The 26,413-nt window shown below is 35.7% G+C and overlaps 1 protein-coding gene across 1 annotated transcript in view; it reads right to left on the bottom strand.

Moving 5' to 3' along the window:
- Window positions 1-26,413, bottom strand: part of TECRL (trans-2,3-enoyl-CoA reductase like) — a 75,386-nt gene that overhangs the window by 19,304 nt on the left and 29,669 nt on the right. The window contains exons 5-8 of the mRNA XM_056111321.1: window positions 16,946-17,061; window positions 6,279-6,384; window positions 4,275-4,347; window positions 342-385 (exon numbers count right to left, since the gene is read on the bottom strand). Of these exons, the coding sequence (XP_055967296.1) occupies window positions 342-385; window positions 4,275-4,347; window positions 6,279-6,384; window positions 16,946-17,061 (339 nt within the window). The remainder of the gene's footprint in view (window positions 1-341; window positions 386-4,274; window positions 4,348-6,278; window positions 6,385-16,945; window positions 17,062-26,413) is intronic.

The raw sequence follows: 26,413 nt of genomic DNA, 5'->3' as shown, positions 1-26,413 counted from the left end.
GTCAATGTGGTTTTTGATATTTATTCGACTTGTGAAACTTTTGCTCAAGAGTTTTGAAAACTGAGCTGGCAATAGAGAGAATTAAGAAGCTCAATTTATCAAATTATATTACAATTCAAATAATTATAAACAACCTTTATAGATAACATTTTGATTAAAATATTGAAAGCTAATGACTTAATTATGGAAAGTTATTTGATTTACTTCATTTAATTCCATTAGGTTTATGATACAAAACAGCATATTTTCCACATTGAAAATTCTCAAATACAATCTGTTCTGCATTCTTAATTACATAACTATTAAAGTACAAATAGAAAATAATAAAAAAAAATACATACCAGAAAATTTATAGCAGACACTGTAATTTGTCTGTTTCCAAATGCTAGGAAGCAGAAAAACAAAGATGTTATCTGAACACACATTATGGACTGTCATAGTGTGGACATAATATAAACAATTTTATGAGTATCACTGTCCTCTTGTCTACTCTAATATGCAGTTGCTTTTGCAGATACTTTTTCAGTAAAACATACAATTTTTTATTGTATGTGTATTTTCATAATAGTCTAATGATAGAATACAAGTGGAAGATATACTTAATTTTTAGATTAAATCTATTTGAAGACCAATCTAATCTATTTCATTTGTCATTAGCATGATCTAGCATTTTTTGCTTTTAATCTTTTTAAGTTTTAATATTTTTTAAAGAAAACCTTTGTCAATAATAATAAATTCACCTTTAGCCTTATTTTTTTTACAGGCAATAATTGAAGAGTTCATTTTTATCACAAAAATAAATATATGGGAGAAATAATATTGTCCTTTTCTTAAAATAAAAAATATTTTTACATTATTTTATATTTTTAAATTGCAGGAATAGTAACAAACATAGTAAGAAACATAGCTGAATTTAAAGGATTCTAAAGTCACTGTACTCATGACAGATAAATTAGAACATACAAATTTACTAGAAAATAGAATTTTATAAATTCATTATCTGTATTAGCAGATGCATTTCTTCAGATTATATGTGGAGTATGTGTAACTCTACATTATACTTCTTTACATAAATATAATGTAATTACATAAATATAATTTAATATATTATAATTATATACATATTGTATTACTATATATGCATACATAACTTTATATTGCAACATAGATATAAAATATCATAATTACATATTACAATTTGTAGTTACGATTTGTAATTACAAATATAATGTAATTACATAATTATAAAATGTAATTACACATTTATTTACATAAATATCAACAAACAAAAATTAACTTGATGTCTCATTTTGAATTACATTCTGATGAACGAATGTGAGGATTATTCCAGTTTTAATAAGCATTCAGGTACCTTCAAAACTGTTATAGAATCTGCATCATGATATACAAGCAGACTCTCTTTCAGTTTAATTTATGTATGGTTAATAATACTGTTTGATACATCTATTTATTCATACCTGGCAGTCTCTAAATTGTAAGGCTGGTTCAAGTCAAACTGGGGTGTATAGTCTGGTGCGACCCTAAGTATGACTATACCTGGGTTCCAACCAAATGCATTTCTTTAAACAATGTTCGAATGTGGACACTTTACACAACACTAGGTCTGTGTCTGCTCTTTAGTCTCAGCAGTCATATGTGGATTCAGAAAAGACTGGTTTTATTTAAACTAGTATTGGTGAAGGGCAATAGCACAGTGCATAAGGTATTTGCCTTGCATGCGGCCGACATGGCCAATCCAGGTTCAATTCCTCCTCCCCTCTCGGAGAGCCCAGTAAGCTACCGAGAATATTTCGCCCACATGGCAAAGCCTGGCAAGCTACCCGTGACATATTCAATATGCCAAAAACAGTAACAACAAGTCTCACAATTTGTTGTGAGACGTTACTGGTGCCCGCTTGAGCAAATCGATGAACAATGGGAGGACAGTGCTACGGTGCTACAGTGCTACAGTATTGGTCGATGCCTCTAAGATTATCATGGCTCTGCCTTGGCTTGATGGTGGAATTTCCTCAGGCTGCTTTTTCTGAAATGGTTCAGAACTTTACAATTTGCAGGAAACTGCGGATGTACCAATTGCTGATTCAATTCTTGCCTTAGGATCACATATTGTAAAAGTAAGGTTAAGACCCCAATTTTTAAACCACCAATCCCTACACACAGGGAAAAGTTCCATGCTTTTAACAGTTCTGGCTCACTCCATAGGGCTCCCTGATTGTGTCATAAAATCTAGCTAGCAAATAAGTCACTACTTTTTGATTTTTTGTGAGACTTTTCTCTCAAATATGGTGGCTGGTTTCCCCAGCAAACTTCTCCACAGGTTTCCTTGAAGAATTCTGCATTAAATTCAGTTTTTTGTTATGCTGTCCCTAGTGTTCTTTCTATACAATCCCTTTATATCCATTTTGACTCAACAAGTCTCCTAAATTCCATATATTGAATTATTATACTAGGATTCAGGATCACTGTCACTGTCCTCCCACTGTTCATCAATTTGCTCGAATGGGCCCAGTAACGTCTCCATTGGAGACTTTGTTGTTACTGTGCTTGGCATATTGAATACATCATGGGTAGCTTGCTAGGCTCTGCCATGCGGGCGAGATATTCTCGGTAGCTTGCAGGGCTCTCCTAGAGGGGCGGAGGAATCGAACTCAGATCGACCATGTTGGCTGCATGCAAGGCAAACACCCTACCGCTGTGCTATCTCTCCAGCCCCTGGATTCAGGATAAGCTCTAAATTTCAGTAGGATAACTTTTTGGAAATGAGCTCATTTGGAGCTGTCTTTCATATATTAACACAATCAACTTCTATTATAATTCACATAGTTGATAATATAGTGTAGAATTTTCCCATGCAGATATCTATAAATCAGAAATGCAGATATCTTTAAATCATTTAAATGATCTAAAGTTAGAAAGTACAACATCTAATAAGATATTTTAAAACTCAAAGTAACATGGTATAGAAAACATTTCTATGTCCTGATTTTTAGTATTTTAGAACTAAGTTTTAATATTAAAACTAGTAAATACTACAAAAATTGTTTTGGGCATTAGAATCAATTACTATTAACACGATAAACTAGATCTCTTGATCTTAGCAAATACTTTAACATAATTCCTTATATTGGAATTTAAGAAATTAAGTTGGCTTTGATTATTCACAAATTCTAAAATGTTTACTTCTATTTATTTCCAACTTTATAAGAATTTGAAATACAACTATCCCATAAATGTCATTATATCACCTCTTGTAATAATTCAAATTAGCAAAGTGTGCTTTGTGGACTAGAGAAAAATATGAAGAGACAAATGTCCACTGCAGAAAAAAAGAACCAAAAAGAGTGAAAGAGAGGTAAATGATATTCTTCAATTAAGAGGAAGACAGGTATGTTTTCTTGGAAATAGGGAACTGAGAATTTAGATTAACTATGCACATTTCTTCCAAATGGGCTGGAGCGATAGCACAGCAGGTAGGGCGTTTACCTTGCATGCAGCCAACATGGCCAACCCGAGTTCGATTCCTCCACCCCTCTCGGAGAGCCCGGCAAGCTGCTGAGAGTATTCGATATGCCAGACACAGTAACAACAAAGTCTCCAATGGAGACGTTACTGGGCCCGCTTGAGCAATTTCCTCCGAATTGTTTCATATGAGTCAAGAGCCAAAAGAGTCAAGAGTCAAGTCAAGCTTTTGTTTGTTTTGTTTTGAGAAACACCTGGAAGAGCTCAGGGCTTACTCCTGGCTCTGTACTCAAGGATCACTCCTGGCAGTGCTGGGGAGACCATATGTGGAGCTGGAGATTGAACCTGAGTTGGCTCTGTGTGTAGCAGATGTACTATCTCTGCAGTCCAAGTGCCAAGCCATTTAATAAAGTTATCAAGAGTAAATAATATGTCATAAAATTTTTATATTGAATCATAATTAAATGAATACTTAAATATTTTTAAACAACTAAAGATTGAATATATATAATTATACAGAATTTTGTCTTTTAAATTTTTACTTGTAATTTCAGAGATCTACATCAACTCATATTTTTGCTAGAGTTTCTATTGGAAATAAAATCAAAGCATGTCAGTTAGATTTGGTCTTTTAAGTTTACATATAATTTTAATGGAGGATGATATGGAAAAAATAAAACATATTTTCTTGATTTTTGCTTTTGTGTTTAAGTACATTTTTTACATCATTGCAATGTAGTTTAGGCAAGAATCTGTTTCAGCAACTTAGTAGATTAAGAAGAGATTTTACATACATGGTGGTGTATACTGTGGATGATTAATGTAGTAGGCAATCCAAGTAGTAAATCCCCAATAAAAGGCACAACCCTTTAAAAAAGATAGAAAATAGAATTTAGTAATTGCATGTTTAGAAAATTGATATATATGTATTTATAAAGCACTAATGCATTTATGAACCACAGTGAAATAATTTTTACAGAAAAAAATGGAAATTTTTCTAAACTGGATCAATGGAATGATTATCAATAAAGCAACATTTTTAGAAGAATCCTTACCAAGGATGTGCATTTTTTAATTTAAGTTTTGTAATTATAAGTGAATATTTAGCAAAATGGTTAAATGTAAGAACGGAATTCAGAAAGAAATCTTTAAGAATATGGTCCCCTATTTTTATTGAGAGACAGTGATTTACAACTAGTTAATTATAGAGGTTTATACATATAATGTTCTGACACTACACCCACCACCAGAGTGAAAAATTTCCTCCACCCATATCTCATGGTCCCCCTTTCAAATGCTCCCTAGGTCAGCTCACGTGATATAATATAAGGAGGCTTATATTATATAAAGTGATAAATATAATAAAACAATTAAAATAATTAATATCTATTGTGTAATACACAAATAATCCTTTTCCCAGCAGTAAATTAATGAAATGATTATTTTATCATTGGCAGCAATGCATCTTGACTGAAAAGGGTATCAACTTGTTTTAGGCATCTTAGGATATAAGACTAATCTTATACCAATATATAAGTTTTAATATCTCAAAATAAATATTGAGTTCAATTATTTCTGATGTAGTTAAGAAATTTAGTTGGTATTTGTACAATTATAACTAAGTGCCTGTCTTGTTAAAATTTTCAGAAAACATACATTTGTTGAATAACCAAGAAGATTTTTGTAAGGGGTTAAATCTTACTGAAAAGAATTGTTAAAATGAAGAAGAAATTAAAATAAATTAGAATTGAACATTTTCAAATGCAATAGATGGTCTGTGTGATGTTTATAACTACTTCAATATTCCAAATTTTCCATTTGGTTGATGATTCATATCCAGATTTCACTGCATAATTTTCTCACTGTTTTTACAGTCTAAAATTGGTTTATAAGCTTTCACAAATAATTTTAGACAGATTAGTAATATATTATTTTTATTTGTTTGTTTATTTAGTACCATGATTTGCAAAGCTTTTAGAAATACAATATTGAGATTCAATGTTGCAACTCCAAACCCACCACCAGTGTTAACTTCCCTCTATCAATGATCCAAATTTCCCTGCATCTCCTCATATAACCCTCTTTCAAAATTCATTTTTAAAATATAATTACTTAGTATAGTTTGGCTCACAAACTTACCATATTGTTAATTCACAGGGATTTGATATACATAGTTATCTCATGTCTAACCATTTAAATGCACATGACCATCAGTTCATCTAAGGTCTTTACAATAAGTAACTTTTAGATAACACTAACACAATTATTTTAAACTTTACATAGTGGCTGTACTTTTTGAGAAAAAAAGCCATAAAAATAAAATCCAATATATATAGTAAATGAGTAAACTGTCACATTGATCATTTCTTAGAACAAAGAACTGCATTAAAACTATGTTAAATATGGGTATCTATCATCATTTAATTACAAATGTATATTTATTAGAGTATTAGTATGTGAGATCTATCCTCTTCATTGGCATTTAGATAATGTGAAGTCACTGATGAAGCATTTCCATAATTAATAGCTGCCTGAGTATAATGTGGCTTGCAGAAGAAAGTTATTGCAATTTCACAATTTAAAAAATATACTTTCGGTTGACAGTAGCATCAGTGAAACATTTCATCCAGCAAATGTCATTTCAGGATCAGAATATTCAAGCTGCTTTAAGCTATTCAATTATAGTCAAAAATAAAAATCTAGGCTTGAGGGGAAACAAATAACTAAAATATTTTATATATGATCCAATTAAATTTCTCAATAATAATAATTTAAAAAGCAAGCATATTGAGACTTACCTTTATCAAATTTTTCAAAGGTGAATGTCCTGCAGAGACTTTGTGGACAAATAAGGTTTCCAAAATATATCTAATGTAGTGTATACAATGGCAAAAGCAGGCCAAGCTTCAAAGAAATAAAAGAAAAAAAAAACAAAAAACTTAAATTTTCTTCTAAAAATCTAAATTCCCTCATGTATACATTTTTAGTTTACTAAAAGCTTTTGTGTCAATATGCTATTTCAAATATATTATTTCTGATCATGAAAAGCACAAATATTTTAATATTTGAAAAGCTATGCAAGTATTAAACAATAAAAAGTAATGTTCAATAGTTTATACATTTATTTTGAGGACACTAGAAATATTCCATAATACCAATTATAAAAAATAAGCTCACACCTGCCCCAGGAACATGAACAAATATAGTAATTGCAAATGTGTTCATAATAAAACATTTCGATGTTTAAGCAGGTTGTTAGTTATAAAAATATTCAGAACCTACTTAGAAGTATTTGGTATTTTGTAATAGTGAGAACTACTTTTTCTTTTCTTTCTTCTCCCCCGGCCCCAATTCCCCCCCCCCTTTTTTTTCTCCGGTTCTTGGATTCTTGGGCCACTTCTGACTAGTATATGTTCAGGAATTACTCCTGACAGTGCTTGAGGGACCATATGCAGTGATGGAAATCAAACCAGGTCAACCAGCACAAGGGAAGTGACTAAATTCCTGAACTATCTCTCTGGGCAATATTTAGTTTTTCATTGTCAATTTGTCTTCTAGTAAGTCAAAATAAATTAAAAAATAATTTTGTGTTTCATTTTCAATCAAGTCAGTTACGTGCTTTTGAAAAGTGTATTTATTTTTCACCTAGCTAAAATTGCAACGTCTTCTTTTTTATTTCTTCCATTTTTGGTCATACCTGGCGATGCACAGGGATTACTCCTGGCTCTGCACTCAGGAGTACTCCCGGTGGTGCTCAGGGGCCCATATGGTATGCTGGGACTCAAACCTGGGTTGGCAGCATGCAAGGGAAACGCCCTAACCTCTGTGCTATCTCTCCAGCCCCTGCAATGTCTTCTTTGCCTCTACATATTTTTTTTTACTCTTATTGTTCAAAGCTTCTACCTTACTCACAAAGCACTCTGTAGCACTGTCCTCCCATTGTTCATCGATTTTTGCTCGAGCTGGCCCAGTAACGTCTCCATTGTGAGACTTGTTGTTACTGTGTTTGGCATATTGAATAAGACAGGGTAGCTTGCCAGGCTTTTCTCTGTGGGCGAGATACTCTCAGTAGCTTGCTGGGCTCTCCGTGAGGAATCAAGCCCAGCTCAGCCAGGTCGACCACTTGTGATGCAAATGCCTTACCGCTGTGCTATCGCTCTAGCCCCTCACTCTATTTTATTTTGTTTAAATAAAAACTTCTATTTTATTTTGTTTTGTTACTTTAATGGTCTACAGTTAGGGCTGTTTGTGAAACCTGTCAGCTACTCCCAGTGATGTTTTTAGCCTTGTGATGCTCAGGGTTCACCAGGGATACATCAGGTAATTCTTTTTTTTTTTTCTAAAATTTTATTAGTGAAACACCATGAGGTACAGTTATAGGCTTACAAATTTTGTGCTTGGGTTTCAGTTATACAATGATCAAGTGCCCATCCCTCCACCAGTTCCCGTCATCCATCACCACGGGTCCCAGCATCCCCCCCACCACCCATCCCCCCCGTCCCATCCTGCCTCTGTGGCAGGGTATTCCCCCTTGTTCTCTCTCTCTCTTCTTTTGGGTACTGTGTTTTGCAAGAGAGGCTTTGAGTGGCAATCATGTTTGGTCTATAGACTACTTTTAGCATGCTTCTCCCACCCTGGGAGGGTCCTCACAACACCCTTCATTTGGTGCTCTCTTCTCTATCTGAGCTTCTTTTCACCTAGAACGTGTGGCTGGCCTTCCATTCATGGAGCAAAATTCCTGGTACTAATCTCAGCCATTCCTGAGTGTTAATCTCCCTTTTTGTTGCTTCATCAGGTAATTCTTATCCTGAGTGCTAGGACCGAATCTCAAGTCCTTGTACGTGCTATCAATGTAATTTAATTGGTAGAGATTATCAAGCTATAGATATAGAGGTATAGGTATATTGAGAGATACACATTGATAGATATACATATGTAGATATAGATAGATATTTTCTACCGATTATGTCATATGCTTACCCCCGATATACTATTTTTAAGGTAAATATACAGCTGAAGCAATATTACAGTGGGGGAAACTCTTGCCTTACATACTATCAATCTGGATTCAATCCCCAGCACCCCATGTGGTTCCCAGAGTCCTGCCAGGAGTGATCCCTGAGCACAGAGTCAGAAGTAAGCCCTGAGCACTGGTGGGTATGGCCGCCAAATCAAAAACTAAAAGCAAATGATATGTGTTGTGCATAGAAGTTTACTTTTTGGGTTTGCATATGAACGTATTTTCTAATACAAATGGATCTAATTTGTTATTTTTTCGAATGCGTAAAAATTTGTAAAAGGGTGACTTGTGAGTTTTAAAAGAAGTGTGGGGCATACAGGACTCAAGTATTCAGTGTCCAAGAACTGTTCCCCTGGCCGCCCTACAGTGACAGACGAACAAAGAACCGGAAATGGAGAAACAGGGGAACTGCACCCCAGGCTGGTTGGTAGCCGGTTTATTTCTCTCTCCTCCGTAGAGTTGTCTGATCTCTCCCCTTTCAGCACAATCGTGGTGGTAGTTTTGGTCCTTTTTGGTCCTAGTCCCAGTTCTCATAGTCCTTATCATAGTTCTAGACTAGTTCCCTCTTACTCCTTACAGTATAGTTATGTAGAAATTATGAAGGGTGGGATACACATAGGTAGGGTTGAACATTATCATAACTACAAACAGACGTAAAGCCCCTCCTTCAGGGGAAGTTCTAGGAGATTAACTCAAGGACAAATTCTCATCTGAGGGTTCAGCACTCTAGATTACTAAGAGATCTGTTCAAGGGCAGGATTCCTTCTAGGCTGTATTGCTTTCTCCTTTCTTCAGCTAGTAATCCGTTTATACATTCATAGTAAATTTACTTCTTATAATATTTCTAGTCATTTTGTATGAACATAGTGAGAGATATATTAAGCTTAAAGGTTGACTCTTCCTGGGAACATCTCATTATATATTCCAGACCACAGTCCTCAGGCCATGCTTTTCTCACCCCAGCATGGTCCTTATTATGTTACTTCTTTTTGGGTCATGACAGTTTATTCATGACCATACTCTTAACTTGCACACTACTTATACCACTTAGCTTGTCTCTTTTTGATGCTAGAATAGCTTACAGCTTGCCCTGGGTCCATCCAGCCCCTTTGTCAGGACACTTCTTTGGGGGATGTCAGGAAGTAATGGCAACTAAGGCATGCCAAGTAAATATGATGAATGCCCGGGAATAAATATTATTTGGAGTCAGTTAACTCCCATGTTACAAAAGCATAGCATCAACTGTCTTTCTATGTCTATACAAAAAGGACATTGCTAAACCATGCAAATGACATAAAGGAAAGGGAAAAGTAATATAGGATTATTAGTGCTTAATGGAATTGAGTGTGCCTCAGGGGCACTGTTGTGGGAGTAACTCGATAAACAGAAGCTCCCTGAAGGAAAAGCCAGGACAACCCAATATTATCCAACAATAGTTAGTCATCAAAAATTTGAATCAAACATTGCATATGCATAGACCAATAAAAACTGAGCATAAAAATGAACTTGTTCTTTCTCAAAACACAATACAGTAGCAGCAGAACTGAATTAGTGATTTTGACTTCGTGATAGAGACTTTAGTGGAAACAAATGAATATAAACCAATATTAATAGTCATCTGTGAAATTACCATAATCATAATTCATAAAAATAATTAGACACACATTTTATAGAACACATCCACTATGATATGGATATAATTGTGCACATATGTTGAAAAACACATCCTATATGATATGTGTATCATTGAACAATAGACACTTCCTGAAAGAACAAGCAATGTAGATATCTGGGGGAACACTTTTCTAGAAGGTAAGACAAGTAAAAGCAAATTTCCTAGTATAGAAATTGCTTTGTGAGTTTTAAAGAAGTTAAAGGGAATTAACCAATCTGCTTTTTTTTTCTTTGAAAGTTTATCTACATACCAGAGTAATGAAATTTTCTATTTTTTACAAAAGTATACAATTATTTTATGGTCACCTTTAAATGAAAAAATTTAGCTCAAGTTACGTTATCTATAAAGTAGTTCACACCTTTGTTGTATACTATGTCAAGAGAGCCATGAAACCATCATTTATGTATATAGCTGTACCTTTCTACTCGGAAAAATGCTGCTTTTTCACATTATTAATAACACCAAGTATATTTCATCTCAAAATACTCTTTTTAATTTTAGTTGAGTTGCATTAGCTCTATTGAATATCCACAAATAGACTTGGATATGATTATATTTTCCAATCATTTTCATGTCTTATCCTTTATAATACATGTTTCAAAATATTACAATTTTGAAAGAAACCACAGCCCAAGCTCTAGATAGATGCTAGGAAGACACAGCACTATTTTTCTGTTGAGGCAAATGTTAAATGCTTTGTTCAAACAAGACACCGAAAGTAAAGGTCCCCCCTGCTCGAGCGGACCCAATAACGTCTCCATTGGAGAATTTGTTGTTACTGTGTTTGGCATATCGAATACGTCACGGGGAGCTTGCCAGGCTCTGCCGTGCGGGTGAGATACTCTCGGTAGCTTGCTGGGCTCTACGAGAGGGGCGGAGGAATCGAACTCGGGTCGGCCATGTTGGCTGCGTGCAAGGCAAACGCCCTACCACTGTGCTATCGCTCTAGCACCGAAAGTAAGAAATTTTATTAATACACTCAGAGATTCAGGAGGCCTAGTAGAAAACTTGGCAAAAAAAAAAAGTGGAATATATATATATATATATATATATATATATATATATATATATATCAGATCCAGTATCTAGTAACGTTACTGTACTGTCACTGTCCTCCTATTGTTCATCCACTTTGCTCAAGTGGGCCCAGTAACGTCTCCATCATGACACTAGTTACTGTGCTTGGCATATTGAATATGTCACTTGCAGCTTGCAGACTTTGCCGTGCAGGCAAGATACTCTCAGTAGCTTGCCAGCTCTCTGAGAGGGGTGGAAGAATCGAACCTGGGTATTCCAGGTAGGCCTTGTGCAAGGCAAATGCCCTACCTGCTATGCTATCGTTCCAGCCCATATGCGTGTATATATATATATATGTGTATATATATATACACACATACATATATATACACACAGCCCATATATATATATACACATATACATATATGTATATACACACACATATATATTATATGATGTATAAGAGATGATTATAAATAAGGGAATAAGGAGGAAAAGGGTGATTTAATCAGGATATAAAGTATTCAAACTTCTAAGGTATGCTGTTGCATTCAAGACAGAGAGTTAAACTGCATTCTAAATGCAAAAAAGGCTTCTGGGCTACTTTTCCTTCCCCAATAAAGTTATTTTGACACACTGAGGGGAATGTAGTCTAGCTGCAGTCACTTGAAGTCACTGTGTTCCTGATGAAGATGACTGGCTCTTTTGAGTATATATCTGTTAATATTTATTGATAGAATAAAGAGCACCTGTGCGAAGCCTTTTCATTTCTTGATATGAATAGAGATTTTAAGGCAAATTAGGCCTCAGTTCCAATGTCAGGGTTATCTGAGTGATTGAAATAATTTTCTAATGGAGAGTCACCTGTGGATTAAAACAAGTAGACAGAATAATACTTTCAACTCTATAATTCAAAAAATATTTGGAGTATTAGCATTTGAGTCAGTGACAACTCTAAATGACATTTGAATTTTTATGTTCTCTTGAAATCAGGTTGCCTTGGGAGAGTTATAATAATTTGCTCTCTATGAGACGCATACTCAAAAGTAGCTTCCTTGTTTGTGTGTACATATACTGAGATGATTTCATAAACTCAACATATTTGCTATTTTGAAACAATGTGGCATAGATACATTTATCACTAAGATGTTATACAACATGCTGTGTTTGTGCTTAAGAATAGTAACCAACTGTCAGTCAATTCCTTTGAGAATGCCACAGGAAAGAAAAAAGGCGTTCTTTTTATATACTGAACTACATATCTGGCAGAAGTTATATGTATAGTTTAAAAAATGAGTGCAATTACTCTCCTTCTAATTTCTCTGCCACGGACTCTTTCTAAATGAATTGAACGTTCATCATGTAAAAGACTTTGAACAAACCCGCGGTGCTGACCTGCCTTTGTGCTGCCTTTCTTCCTGCTTCTACTACATAAGCTTTCTCTTTCCTTCTACAAAGTATCAAACTGCTCTGTGCCATGAAAAATTTGCATATGAAGAGTCCTCAGATTTGCTACTTAAAAGCTGACTCATACATCCATTAAACAAAGAAAAGTGTTCGAACCATTTTCTTAAAAAAAGAGATTTCAGAATTCTAAACCAGGTTAGGTTCATCCCTTTCATTCTATAAAAGTAACTTTAATGTAGATTAAATCCATATTTAATTTATTCACCTATCCATAGAATCCTATTTTACTATATAGGTATTACGTTAAGCAGAAGAAATAGAGGAGATATCAAAGTACAACTATCATAGTACACTACTAATTCTATAGACGAAAAATGCAAAAGTGTGAGTATTTGCTTTTTTAATAAAAAAAAAGGTAGGGAATAGCTAAACCACTCTAAGAAATGTGAAATTTTGGAGCTTCTACTTGAAGGTTGACTAAATTTAGAAAACAACCATAAGAATGGAGGATAAGAAAGGAGGATGAGGAATAACATATGCACAAACTCTTTTGTGAAATTTCTTTCATATAAAGTTCAGCACAAGAGCAGAGATTAGTGTTGCTACAATGCTGAGAATAGAGAAAAAGGCACAGGTTCTCTCTTCTTCAGTGTTGCTTGTGACTCCATTGTACTCATTTAAGTCTATATTTCAGACACTCCAGGCAACTCCTAGAGTTTCTCTGAGGCTAGGTGATTTTCGTTTTCTTAAGACCATAAATTCTGCCCCAGCTCTGGGGCTTGTCAGAGACAAAGAGATAACAAAGGCAATACCTGGGTATGTGGTGAAATATGTGACTAAATGGTCTTAAATAAAAAAGATAGTTCCCACCAGTCCAAATGAAAATTTAAGAAGTTAACCTTATCTTGCAACACAAATAGGCCCTAAATTAACAAGGTATCTCTGGGACACCAATGAGAATTCTTTGATAATTTGATAAGTAACACAAAGGTCTAGTTTCCTATAAAAGAAAAACCCACAAAACCAGCCATAATTGATCTTATACTAAATTTCTTCCCTGCTGGGGAGTTTCTTTCTCTTCAGTTTTCTAATAAGCTTAGTCTTTATTACTCAGTATTTTCATTCTTGAAAATGAAAGACCCTGGGAAACTGTAAACAAAAAGAGTCCCACTGTCACCACTCTTGTATTAATAAGAGAAATAGGAAAAGGTGGATTTGAAATGTGAGTCAAGAAGTAAAATATTTTGGTATTAGGGAGATCAGCACCATCGACCATATCCACACGATAACCAAGCTCATTGAGGTTTCTCGGGAGTTCAAGATGCCGCTCTGCTTAACGTTCATTGATTTAAAGAAGGCCTTTGATTCTGTTGAGACGGAAACGGTCATTGAAGCCCTAGCCAATCAGGGCATTCAAGCCCAATACATCAGGATCCTCCGTGAGCTGTATTGCGGATTCACTACCAGGATCTCACCATTCTACAAAGAAGTGATCGTTGATGTCAAGAGAGGGGTGCGGCAGGGTGATACCATTTCACCGAAACTCTTCAGTGCCACCCTCGAGAACATCATGCGACGACTGGAATGGGAAGGAATGGGAGTGAAGATAGATGGTCGGCAACTACACCACCTCCGCTTTGCTGATGACATTGTTTTAATAACACCAAACATCAGCCAAGTGGCACAAATGCTGGCCGACTTTGACCGTGAGTGTGGAAAGGTAGGACTACAGCTGAATCTTACGAAGACAATGTTTATGAGAAACAGCCTTGTTCCTGACGCCCCATTTGCTCTCAATGGAACGACCATCTCCGAATGCAACAGTTATGTGTACCTAGGTCGAGATGTCAACATGACAAATGACCTGGCACCCGAGCTGCGCAGGAGGAAGAGAGCGGCTTGGAACGCCTTCAAGAACGTCGAAGAAATAGCTAAGAGGACGAAGAACCTCCGGCTCTGGGCACATCTTTTTGATTCCACTGTTCTTCCTGCATTAACATATGCCTCAGAGACCTGGGCCCTACGCAAACAAGATGAGAACACCATTCAGGTCTCCCAAAGAAGAATAGAAAGAGCTATGCTTGGAATATCATGTTTCACTCAAATGAGAGAACGAATCGGGAGTTCTGACATCCGTCGACGATCAAGGATCAGGGACGCTGTCTCATTTGCCAAGGTGTCGAAAATCAGATGGGCTGGTCACGTAATGAGATTTAAAGACAACCGTTGGACTAGAGCTGTTACTGATTGGATTCCACGGGATGTCAAGAGACCGCGTGGCCGCCCACCTACCAGATGGTCAGACTTCTTTGTCAAGATCATGAACGATCAGTTTGAGGCCCTTCATGTTCCCGGAGCGAACAGATGCCATTGGGCTACACTAGCACGCGACAGGGACAAATGGAGACGTTACTGGCGCCCGCTAACGGGAAGTTAAGTGATTAAGTGATTAAGGGAGATAAACTGGAGCCATAGTACAGCAGATGGGGCGCTTGCCTTGCATGCAGCCAGCCCTGCCAATGGGGTTCGATTTCCCTGCTCCTCTCTGAGAGCCCTGCAAGATACCAAGAGTATCTTGCCTGCAGGGCAAAGTCCTGGAAGCTATCCGTGACATATTCAATATGCCAAACACAGTAACAAGAAATCTCACACTGGGTCCACTCGAGCAAATGGATGAACATAGGAGGACAGTGCTACAGTGCTACAGGGAGATAGTTGAGAGAACTGGAATACATGTCTGAATGCACAGAACTCTTGGTTTGACCTCTTATACCATGTGACCATGTGATGAAAAACACTTCCTGCTGTCCTGGAGATACCTAGAACTGTTGGGAAACACCAAACACTCAAGAATAAAATAATCTAAAAATGACTTTCCATTGTTCTCTATATTTAAACATTCATATCTATGATTTAAATTTGTTTCTTCATCCACTAAACTTTAAGTATTTAATTATTTTCATCTTTTAACAAAATAAAACCCAATGATTATATTGAAAAAAATATTCTTTTTATCTCATTCTAGAAGTTTTTAGCACAATATGCTAATTGCCATCGTTATATGATACACTTTGATAATTATCCTCGTCTTATTTTACTATTTAATTTCAAAGTAAAATTTAAGTATGATTTATTAAAATTGGCTTATAAATAGTGCCCCTCTTCCTTTCCTATAAAATGTTGCCTATAGTTTTAGAGGTACATTTATATCATTCAATACATGGCTTCTAATTTAAAAACTGTAAATCTTTTTTCATATGTCTTATCTTCCAAAGATTTTTATTTCCATAAGAGTATTGCTAGGTATTATACTAAAATTCAGTTAATAGTTCTGAATTTGTAAATCAAGTTATTTTAAAGATTTTGGGGGGTAAAGGGGTAGTTTTGCACAGGGCTTATTCTTTGTCTCTTGTGGTGCACAAGGAATCAAACTACTTGCAGTATATCAAGGATCACATAAGGGTCAGACCCAAGAAAGGCAAGTATCTTAAACCCTGTATTCTCTCTGACCCATTTATATACATGTATATAAATATATATATATAAATCATTCATTTATTTATGAATGATTTATAGTCAATGAATGATTTGTATATATGTATATATAAATATAAATTTATATATAAATATATTAACAATTCATTGTTACAAAAATTGAAGATACTTTTTTTTTTAATTAGTGAGACACCATGAGGTACAGTTGTAGACTTACAAACTTTCGTGTTTGGGTTTCAGTTATACAATGATTAAGTACCCATCCCTCCACCAGTGCCCATTCTCCACCACCAATGAACCCAGTTGCCTTCCCACCCCCCCAATACCCCCCACCCCGCCCCACCTCTATGGAAGGGCATTCCCTTTTGCTCTCTCTTTTCTTTAGGGTGTTGTGGTTTGCAATAGAGATATTGAGTGGCCATTGCGTTTGGTCTATAGTCTACTTTCAGCACATGTCTCACATCTCGAGCAAGTCCTCCAAACACCCTTTACTTGGTGTTCCCTTCTCTATCCGAGCTGCAAAAATTGAACACACTTTAATTATGTTTAAAAATTCTTCTATTAAGTGATAGGGCTGGAGCGATAGCACAGCGGTAGGGCGTTCGCCTTACAAGCGGCCAACATGGCCGATCCGAGTTCGATTCCTCCGCCCCTCTCGGAGAGCCCGGTAAGCTACCGAGAGTATTCGATATGCCAAACACAGTAACAACAAAGTCTCTAATGGAGACGTTAGTGGGCCCGCTCGAGCAAATCAATGATCAACGGGAGGACCTTTACCTTTACCTACCTATTAAGTGATGTCTGCTTACTGTCCATCATTTTAATCTACACTTATCGTATCTATTACTTACTGTACTACCGGGTGGCGTAATCTTCTAGAGCTTTCTTTGATGTCATATATATATGGAGTCCTCAAATAAAAGATGAGATATATTAGCAGTGGTCCAGTGTACTCAGTCAAAAATACCTGAAAACAATAAAGCAATTTAGAATAATAGTAAAGTTGTATTGATCATGTTAAGATTTAAATATGACCATAAAATATACATATTCTAAACTTTCTATAGAAACTTGTAAATAAACAGGTATGCATCTATTATTCTGAAGAATCAGAATACATGATAATTTTAAAACATTGGGGCTAGAGTGATAGAACAGCCAGTAGGGCATTTGCCTTGCATGCAGCCGACCTGGGTTTGATTCCTCAGTCCCTCTCGGAGGGCATGGCAACTTACTGAGAGTATCTCGCCTGCAAGGCAAAGCCTGTCAAGCTCCCATGATGTATTCGATATGCCAAAAACAGCAGCAACAAGTCTCACAATTTGTTGTGAGACATTACTAGTGCCTTCTCAAGCAAATTGATGACCAACGGGAGGACAGTGCTACAGTGCTACAGTGTTCATATTAAAATATTTGGACATGACTGCTGAACTAGGGCCATTACCGAATGGATTCTACAGGACTTCAAAAGAACGCCTGGCCACCCACTTATGAGATGATCAGACATCTTTGTCACGACCCTGAAGGAATAGTTTGAGGTTCTTCGTGTTCCTGGAGTGAGCAGACACCAGTGAGCTACACTAGCACTCCACAGGGATGAATGGAGATGTTACTGGTGCACACTTGAGCAAATCGAAGAGCAACAGGATGAAAAGTGAACAAGAGATATTAAAATAAAGGGGTCTAAAATAGTACTCACACATGAAAGGTATATCCTGACCTGGAAGTACCAGAGAATAATAAATACCTTTTGGACAATGCATCTTTTCTTTGGGGGGTTGGGGGGACAGATAGAAGGCACAAGAAGAGATGTTTTACTAAACATAAAGCATCATCAGAATATAATTTAAAAATAAAGCCTTTCAAGAAACATAAATACATATTAATGAGGTGAGCTACTAAAAAGTGAATTGGGTTTTACTAAAGAAAGAGAACAATATAATCCAAAATGAAAATAAATAAGTAACATTTATTTCCAGTTAAAAATCTAGAAAGTCAAAAACTTGTAAAGTCACTATATCTACTATGTAAAGATTTTAAGATTTTATAGAACTTCTAGAGGTGGGAAGATCGCACAATAGATAAGGCACTTGCCTTGTACACGGCCAAACAGTGCTTGATCCCCAACATGGCATACGTTCTCTGGAACACTGGCAAAACTGATCCCTAAGTGCAGAGCCATGAGTAAGCTCTGAGCAACACAACACGTCGCCCCCCCCCCCCCCACACAAGAAGAAAAAAGATTTTATAGAACTATGCAACACTTTACTTGGTTTAGATGATATAGGTTTTGTAAATTGAAAAGTAAAGATACCAACACCCTGTTTTTAGAAAATTTAAATGATAATATGACTAAAATAGCTGCCGACTGATTAGAACCTTTGTGCATAGCTTATACTTAATGAATTCCTCTTCTTTTAAAAAATAAATCATTTAATCCTATTACTTGGTGTTGTAATTACTTGTTTTCTAAAGTTGCAATTGACAATTGAAAATAAAATGCATTGCGTATTTCACAGTTACAAAAATGGTGAGAAGTGCAAACTTTAATCTTCTAAAGATAAGAGAGTTTCTAAATAAATTCATGAAAGCGTTTCAAATAATATAACTTTTTTTCCCCCACTGAGTTCTATTGAAACTAAAGAAACTAAATGAAGTTTTTTTTTTAGTTTTAGTTAAACCATTATGTGAGTGAAATAATGACATATAATGGAGAATTCTATTAAGGTTTATACAAAAAAACTATCCTAATGAGGCCAGTGAGAAAAACTGGTAAAATTGCTTTTCAGACTTCAGCAAGGTTCTGAATCATTGAGGAATGAAAAAAGTAAGATTGAGCCAAATTGTTTTACAGGCATCAGCAAGGTTTTGTGTTGTTGAGAAATGAAAAACTAACACTGGATCAGAGAATATAGTAGAATACATGTCTGCCACAGTCAGAAGAAGCCCAGGGCATCTCTAGGTGTTCCCTAAGTTTCCCCGCTCAATAAATAAATAAATAAAATAAAATAAAATAAAAGGAAAAGACAAATATTTTCACAAATTTTTCTCTTTTTTAAAGAAAAAAATGAATTTTGCAGTCTTTGACTTGCTTCTAGTTCTACATGCAGGGGACTAAATGGGTGATGTTCAAGATTTTTAAAAAGAGGCTCCAAGTTTTATTTAAATCTGAGAGATATAGCCTTATGAAAGCTTGAGAGCTCCTGAGAATGGAAGGGAAAAAATGATGATTTGTCAACCTTCATGTATTGTTGGAGCTTTTAAAACATCTGAGATAGGTTAGAACTTAAAATAGTTATACCTAGGTGTGATGATAAAGCAGAAATATATTTGTATTCATAGATACTGAAATTCAGCCTGTAATCATTTAAATTTTTGATTATATAAGGTAACCTGAATACAGTAATGCCATGAGTTATCCCTCTAAAAATTGATACATGCTATTTCAGAAAAAATTCCTAGGATATTTGTTTGTTTTTTCAAAGAAATGATTTTGCACCTGGTCACACATATGCAGGAACATTAAGAAAGAATCTGTTGTGAGTGAAGTTACTGACCAAATCAAAGAGAAACTGCAAAGTTTCAAAACAGATGAAATAAAGAGTCTCAAAAAATGATAAGCACATAGCGTAGGATGCACAGTACACAAATTAACGTGCTTTCCTTGCATGTAGCCTTCCCCGTTTAACCCCTGGTACTACATATGGTTCCTTATCTCTGTCAGGAGTGAACATTAAGCAAAAAGCCAAAATTCCTGATCACTGCAAGCTGTGGTCCAAATTCAACACACATACACATACATACAACCACCACAACCACTAACAGCAATTTTTGCTTGTTCAAAGAAATAAGATCAATAAATTCAGCAATATTTGAAAACTCAGAAAAGAAAACAATATGAAATTTTTTAAATCTACAAATAGCAACTCCAGAAAGAAAATACAAAAGAAAATAATAATCAAAAGGTGGAATGAATATAATATTTTCGAAATAAAAATATATAATAGGTTTGCTCTTCAAGCTATGTTCTCCTTTGAACATGCATTCTCACTTGTGTGTACCTCTGCTTGCTTTTTCCACTCTGGAGAAGCCTGTGTTCTCCCTTGTATATTTCTTCTCTCTCCTCACATCTTTCAAAGTTTCTGTAAAAATTATCTTGTTTACACACAAACTAAGACACACACACATACACATACAGACACACACTATAATAATAGTCAAAAATAAAAGAAATAATAGACTGATAATATTGTAAACATTAAGCAAGATAGCTCATAGTACTATAGCACTGTCTTCCCATTGTGCATTGATTTGATTGAGTGGGCACCAGTAACGTTTCCATTGTGAGACTTATTGTTACTGTTTTTGTCATATCGATTATTCCACAGGTAGCTTGCCAGGCTCTGCCGTACAGGCAGGATACTCTCGGTAGCTTGTCGGGCTCTCCGAGACGAATTGAACCTCTATCAGCTGTGTTACTGCTCCAGCCCAGTCTGAACTCCAGAACCTGGCCCAAGATAGATCATAATTATAAAAATGTGCAAACTTCTACTAATAAAAAAATAGGATATTGACAATTGATGGTTTGTAGTGGAAGCATTGTATACCTAAAACATAAACATAAACTCTTATCATTGGTTTCCTAAATAATAAAAAAAAAAACCACCTTTAATCTGAGAATAGACATTTTAATTTACATTGGTTTAAGGAAAAGAATTTTTGTATGTTTGTTTGTTTGTCTTTTCCAGCCATAGTCAGTGGTACTCAGAGCTTACCCTTGAGTGATTACTCTTAAGTACCAGGGTTTGAAGCCAGGTTAACCATATGCAAGGGAAATGGTGTATCCTCTATACTATCTCTCTGGCTTGGGTTTAAAGAAGATTTATGAGGGCAATAATACAATTTTGTAATGTGAAATTAAAAATAATTGTCAACATGGTATTTTTCTGCCAAAGAATTCTCTAGGAATAAAAGTTAAATACATTTGAAAACATACAGAAACTGAGAAAATTCATCATTGGAACAGTTATGTAGGAACTAAATGTTCAGTTACATGACACTCAATGACATGATAAAACCTTAACTTTAGAAGAAAAATATATAAAATAACTAAATAAATATATTTATAATTTTGTGTATTATAGTGTATTTTTATACAAGAAACATAATATGAGGAACAAATAATAGACTGATAATATTATAAACATTAAGCATGATAGATTATAATCTTGCTTTTTCCACTCTGGAGAACCCTGTGTTCTCCCTTGAACACATATTATAATGACATTAAACAATTTATTAAATAACTCCACATCAATAAATGTAAAAAATTTCCTATTATTTAATATTTTAAAGATGCACATTCTAGCATCATGGATAATTGCTAGCGATACCATAATGGTAAAAGCAATAGAGAAGATAATGGAAAAAAAAGTATAGAAATTTATGATGGGGCAGAAAATTAGTGAGCACAGGCAAATTGAAACAAAAAAAACCCAAAAAGGGTAAAAAATGGACAAAAATAAATCGTGTTATGTAAAACTTAAAAACCACTGACAAAGTAAAAGTCCTCTCTGACCTAAACCTAGTGTTAGGTGATAGGTTTTAATATAAGAGAGTGAAAGCAATATGTTTAAAAGAAAACATTGATAGCTCACGCAAAATTATTTTTAATTTCATCTAAGAAATATCCTTTTTAAAAAATTAAAAATTAAAAATTAGTTCAGAGAGCTAGTTCTGTGGGCTGGGGAAATTATTGTATGTATGAAACCAAAATTCAGCTCCTGATGCTGCATTGTCTCTTGGGCTGACTCCTGACTCCAGCAACTCAACTTCTGAGGACAGCTAGGCTTCTCCCCCTCATTCTCGTTCCAAAGAGAATAAAAAATTAAAAAAAAAATGTTACATACACACAAACTAACATAAGAACAAACCCACAAATCACATGTAAAACAAAGGATTTGCATACAAAATATGTAAATAATTCTCAAGAGTGGGGCTCATATAGAATCTTACATTCACATAAAACCTATACAGAGATAGACAGCAAATTTATTTCTAATTAAATAAAGAAAACTAACCAATTGATGACTAAATAATTCCTCATCCATGTAGTTCCATGTTAATCTCTAATAAACATGAGTTGAGTAATACACACAATTGCCCATACACAGATAATACATGTATGGTAATACATACTTGGGTAATACATATATTACCCAAAATGAATCCTAAAGGTACTATCTATAGAAGACTAAGTATTGTGCTGAGCTGTAGTTCAGAGGTAGAACCCTTGAATATGTAGACCCTGAGTCCAATCCTGGCTAATATACACTTGCACATTTTCAAGCATCCACACAATTGTAATGGACACACATGTCAAAATATACTTGATTCTCTTATACAATATTTTTTACAAAAAAAATAGAGGTATTGGGGCAGGAGCGTTAGCACAGTGGGTAGGGCATTTGCCTTGCACACGACCAACCCAGGTTCGATTCCCAGGTCCCATATGGTCCCTTGAGCATCACCAGGAGAGCGATTCCTGAGTGCAGAGCCAGGAGTAACCCCGGAGAATCCCCGGTGTGACCGAAAAGGTAAAAAAAAAAAATACAGATATTAAGAATAGATTGGTAGTTGTTCCAAAATGGAGAAAAGAAACATTTAACTATATATAGAAAGATAACATAAGGATGTTCCTTTGTGGGAATGTAAAATTCTTTAAACAATCTTCTTGGTCAATACATAACTCTATGAAATAAATAAACGATATAGACCCATGTGTATACTGACAAAAGAGGGTAAAATTGGTGAAAATAATATCTTTAGTCTATTTAATATGATTTATATAGTGAGGATTAGTATATTACTATATTAACCTTTTTTCCTGCATATTAATACATGCAATTAGATAACACATTTCTTAATGGTCTATGATAATATACACTTTCTTGCTCAAATATAGAACTACTGTATGAATTTTGACCTTGCTAAGTTGGACTATTTCAAAAAAAATATGCATTTATGGGAGTACAATTTAATATTTTATAAAAGCACAGGAAGATAATGTGAGAATATATTGCTTTCCTTGCATAGCTTATTTGATATAATGGTTGATTGCTAAATAATGTGTATATTTTTAGCATTTAATAGAACTGACTCATTTGGAGCAAAACTGAGAACCATAGGATTGATTTAAAAATATCCAGCCTATTTTCAGAATTCTCTTTGTCACCAAAATGACTTTGCCCTCAAATGAGCTACAATTTTCTAGTGCAATTGTCATCGAATTCCACCTTAGCAAGTTTTCTCCTCAGTGCTTATCCGAATGATGCAGCTGGAATTTCTAGTGAACTCACAGTTGAAGCCACTCACCTGACAAAACTTTCATAGACAGAACTTCCTTTTCATTATCACTGTGGATGAAGTTGAGTATTTTAACCTATGCAAATCAAAATCAGTTTACCTAAAATCTCTTTCAGCCAAGATCTATAAAACCTCTGCTTATACAAAGTACATGTTAATAGAATATGCAAATATAATATCAGCAACCAAAATTCTAAATTCAGTTTTTTGAACAACAAATTAGTACTCAGAAGAACAAAGAGACCCAGAGTAATAGTAATAGTGGTTAGGATACTAATTTTGCAGGAAATGATGGTCTTCAATCCTCAGCACTTCATAAGGTTCTCTGAGCCCTCTAGGAGTGATTCCTGAGCACAGAGCCAGGAATTGGTCCTGAGTACCACTGATGTGGCCCGCAAACAAAAAAAAAAAGCAAAAACAAAAAGACAAAAAAAGTTTGAAAACAAAAACAACTATTTAGCTCAATCCACTAAAATGTAAATTATTATACTAATTTAGAAAAATTCAATATTATAAGGAAAAGATTGTTAGAAAAGACCTAAATTTAAAAAAATTGAAACATATTATTTGTATTTTAGTATCAAAATTGTTCATCATAATAACCTTTTCACTGCTTTTGCTTTTAATATCATGAAGCAATTTCTTCTTGCTACTATTTTTGTCTAACTAATCCATTGCATCCATTATTCAATTTTTTTTGGTGATGAATGTATAATTATCAAGTTTATCTCCATCTAAAATATCATTTTAGATTGCTTTTCCCTTGTTCACTTTTTGTCTATTTATGTGATCTTTTCATTATTGTTGGAGCGATAGCACAGCGGGTAGGGCGTTCGCCTTACAAGCGGCCAACATGGCCGACCCGAGTTCGATTCCTCCGCCTCTCTCGGAGAGCCCGGCAAGCTACCGAGAGTATCTCGCCCGCACGGCAGAGCCTGGCAAGCTCCCGGTGATGTATTGGATATGCCAAACACAGTAACAACAAAGTCTCCAATGGAGATGTTACTGGGCCCGCTCGAGCAAATCGATGATCAACGGGAGGGCCTTTACCTTTACCTTTACCTTTACCATTATTGTAAATAGAATATTAAAACTATAATTGTTTCCAAAATATTTTATTTTAGATAGCACAGCGATAGGGCATTTGCCTTGCATGCAGTCAACATGGCCGACCCAAGTTCGATTCCTCCGCCCCTCTCAGAGAGCCTGGCAAGCTACCGAGAGTATCTCGTTCGCACGGCTGAGCCTGGCAAGCTACCGGTGATGTATTGGATATGCCAAACACAGTAACAACAAAGTCTCCAATGGAGATGTTACTGGGCCCGTTCGAGCAAATCCATGAACAACGGGAGGACAGTGACAGTGACAGTGACAGCTTTATAAATATTTGTTTATGCATTTTGCTATATTTTCGTGCTTCTCTATTGAATGCATATATTATAAAGGTAAAGGCCCTCCCGTTGATCATCGATTTGCTCGAGCAGGCCCAGTAACGTCTCCATTAGAGACTTTGTTGTTACTGTGTCTGGCATATTCGATATGCCAGACACAACATATATTATGTATAATTTAAAAAGCATAATCTTCTTGTTGATTTTTTTATAAGTACATGATCTCTAATTTTTTGCCTTTGCCTTTTTTTAACCTGAAGTATAGTTTACCTAATATAAGTATAAAATTATGAACTATTTAAAATTTTTCCATTTATCAGGGGTATGGTGTTGCCAGCAGGTCAACCTGTACCCGCGGGGGAAGTGCATCAGTAGCCTGATGGTGCCTTCAGGCTTCCGGTTGCCCTAAAATTGCTGCTGAGCCTCTGGCTGGACACCAACAACTCAGGACCAAGTTTCCTGAGAAATTAATTGACCAAAGGTCAGGTACATGGGAGCCACGCCCAAAACCACTTCCTGATCAGCTAACAAGCTCATTAACCTTGCTTCAGAGATCCATAAATAAATCCCAAAAAAGCTCAAGACTGAGAGGTCAGATTAGCCTGGTGCCTGCCCAAACAGAGCCTGTGACAGCTGCTTGCTCCCATAATCTGAAATGGCCCTGGAGGGAGCATGCCCCAGCCAGTCCCCTGGTGGGACTCCACCAGCTCAGAAGAGATCTCACTGAGATATCAATCTGCTGAAAATTTGGGTATGTAGGTTTTGTGACTGAAAGCTCCAGGCTTTCTCAGGGTCGGGAAGGACCACCTCCCTAGACTCTTGGAAGCCTCATCAGTCACATCACAAACCAAAGTTGCCACTGAAAAAGCTACTCCAGCCTTACCTTCCTGATAAAAATACTGAATGTCCTGAAGAAATGTGATGATCTCTTACTACCTGTCTTGCAAGTCATATTATACAAAAAGAAAAGGAAAGAGAGAGAGAGAGACAAAGAGACAGAGAGACACACACAGAGAGAGAGAGAGAGAGAGAGAGAGGCTGGGGGTGAAGGGTTGGGGATGGGGTGTTGGGTATGGTGGGAGGGAAATGACAGACATTGTTGATGTACACTGGTTGAGGGATGGGTGTTGGATCATTACATAATTGAAACCCAATGATGACTAGCTTTGTTCATGATTGTTTCACGGATATTCAATAAAAAAAATTTAAAACACACACAAAAAGTAATGTGGATGGAGTTCATGCCTGCTTCAGTCAGCTTAATCAGTGGCTGAATGAATAGCATCACCTTACATTTCACCTTATCACTGTTTTCACTGTCATCCCGTTCTTTGTCAATTTACTCAAGCGGGCACCAGTAATGTCTTTATTCCTCCCAGCCCCGAGATTTTAGCAACCTCTACTTACTTGTCTTTCCCAACGATTGGACGCTCTTTCATGGTCAGGAATATGAAACCCGTTACAGTTACTGTTTTTGGCATATCGAATATGACACAGGGAGTTTGCCAAGCTCTGCCTGTGCGAGCAGGATACTCTTGTAGGTTGCCGGGCTCTCTGAGATAT

The sequence above is a fragment of the Sorex fumeus genome, unplaced genomic scaffold, assembly GCF_029834395.1.
Source record: "Sorex fumeus unplaced genomic scaffold, SorFum_2.1 ptg000013l, whole genome shotgun sequence".
Lineage (NCBI taxonomy): Eukaryota > Metazoa > Chordata > Mammalia > Eulipotyphla > Soricidae > Sorex > Sorex fumeus.
The sequence above is the reverse complement of the archived record's forward strand: the minus strand, read 5'-3'. Positions and strand labels throughout refer to the sequence as shown.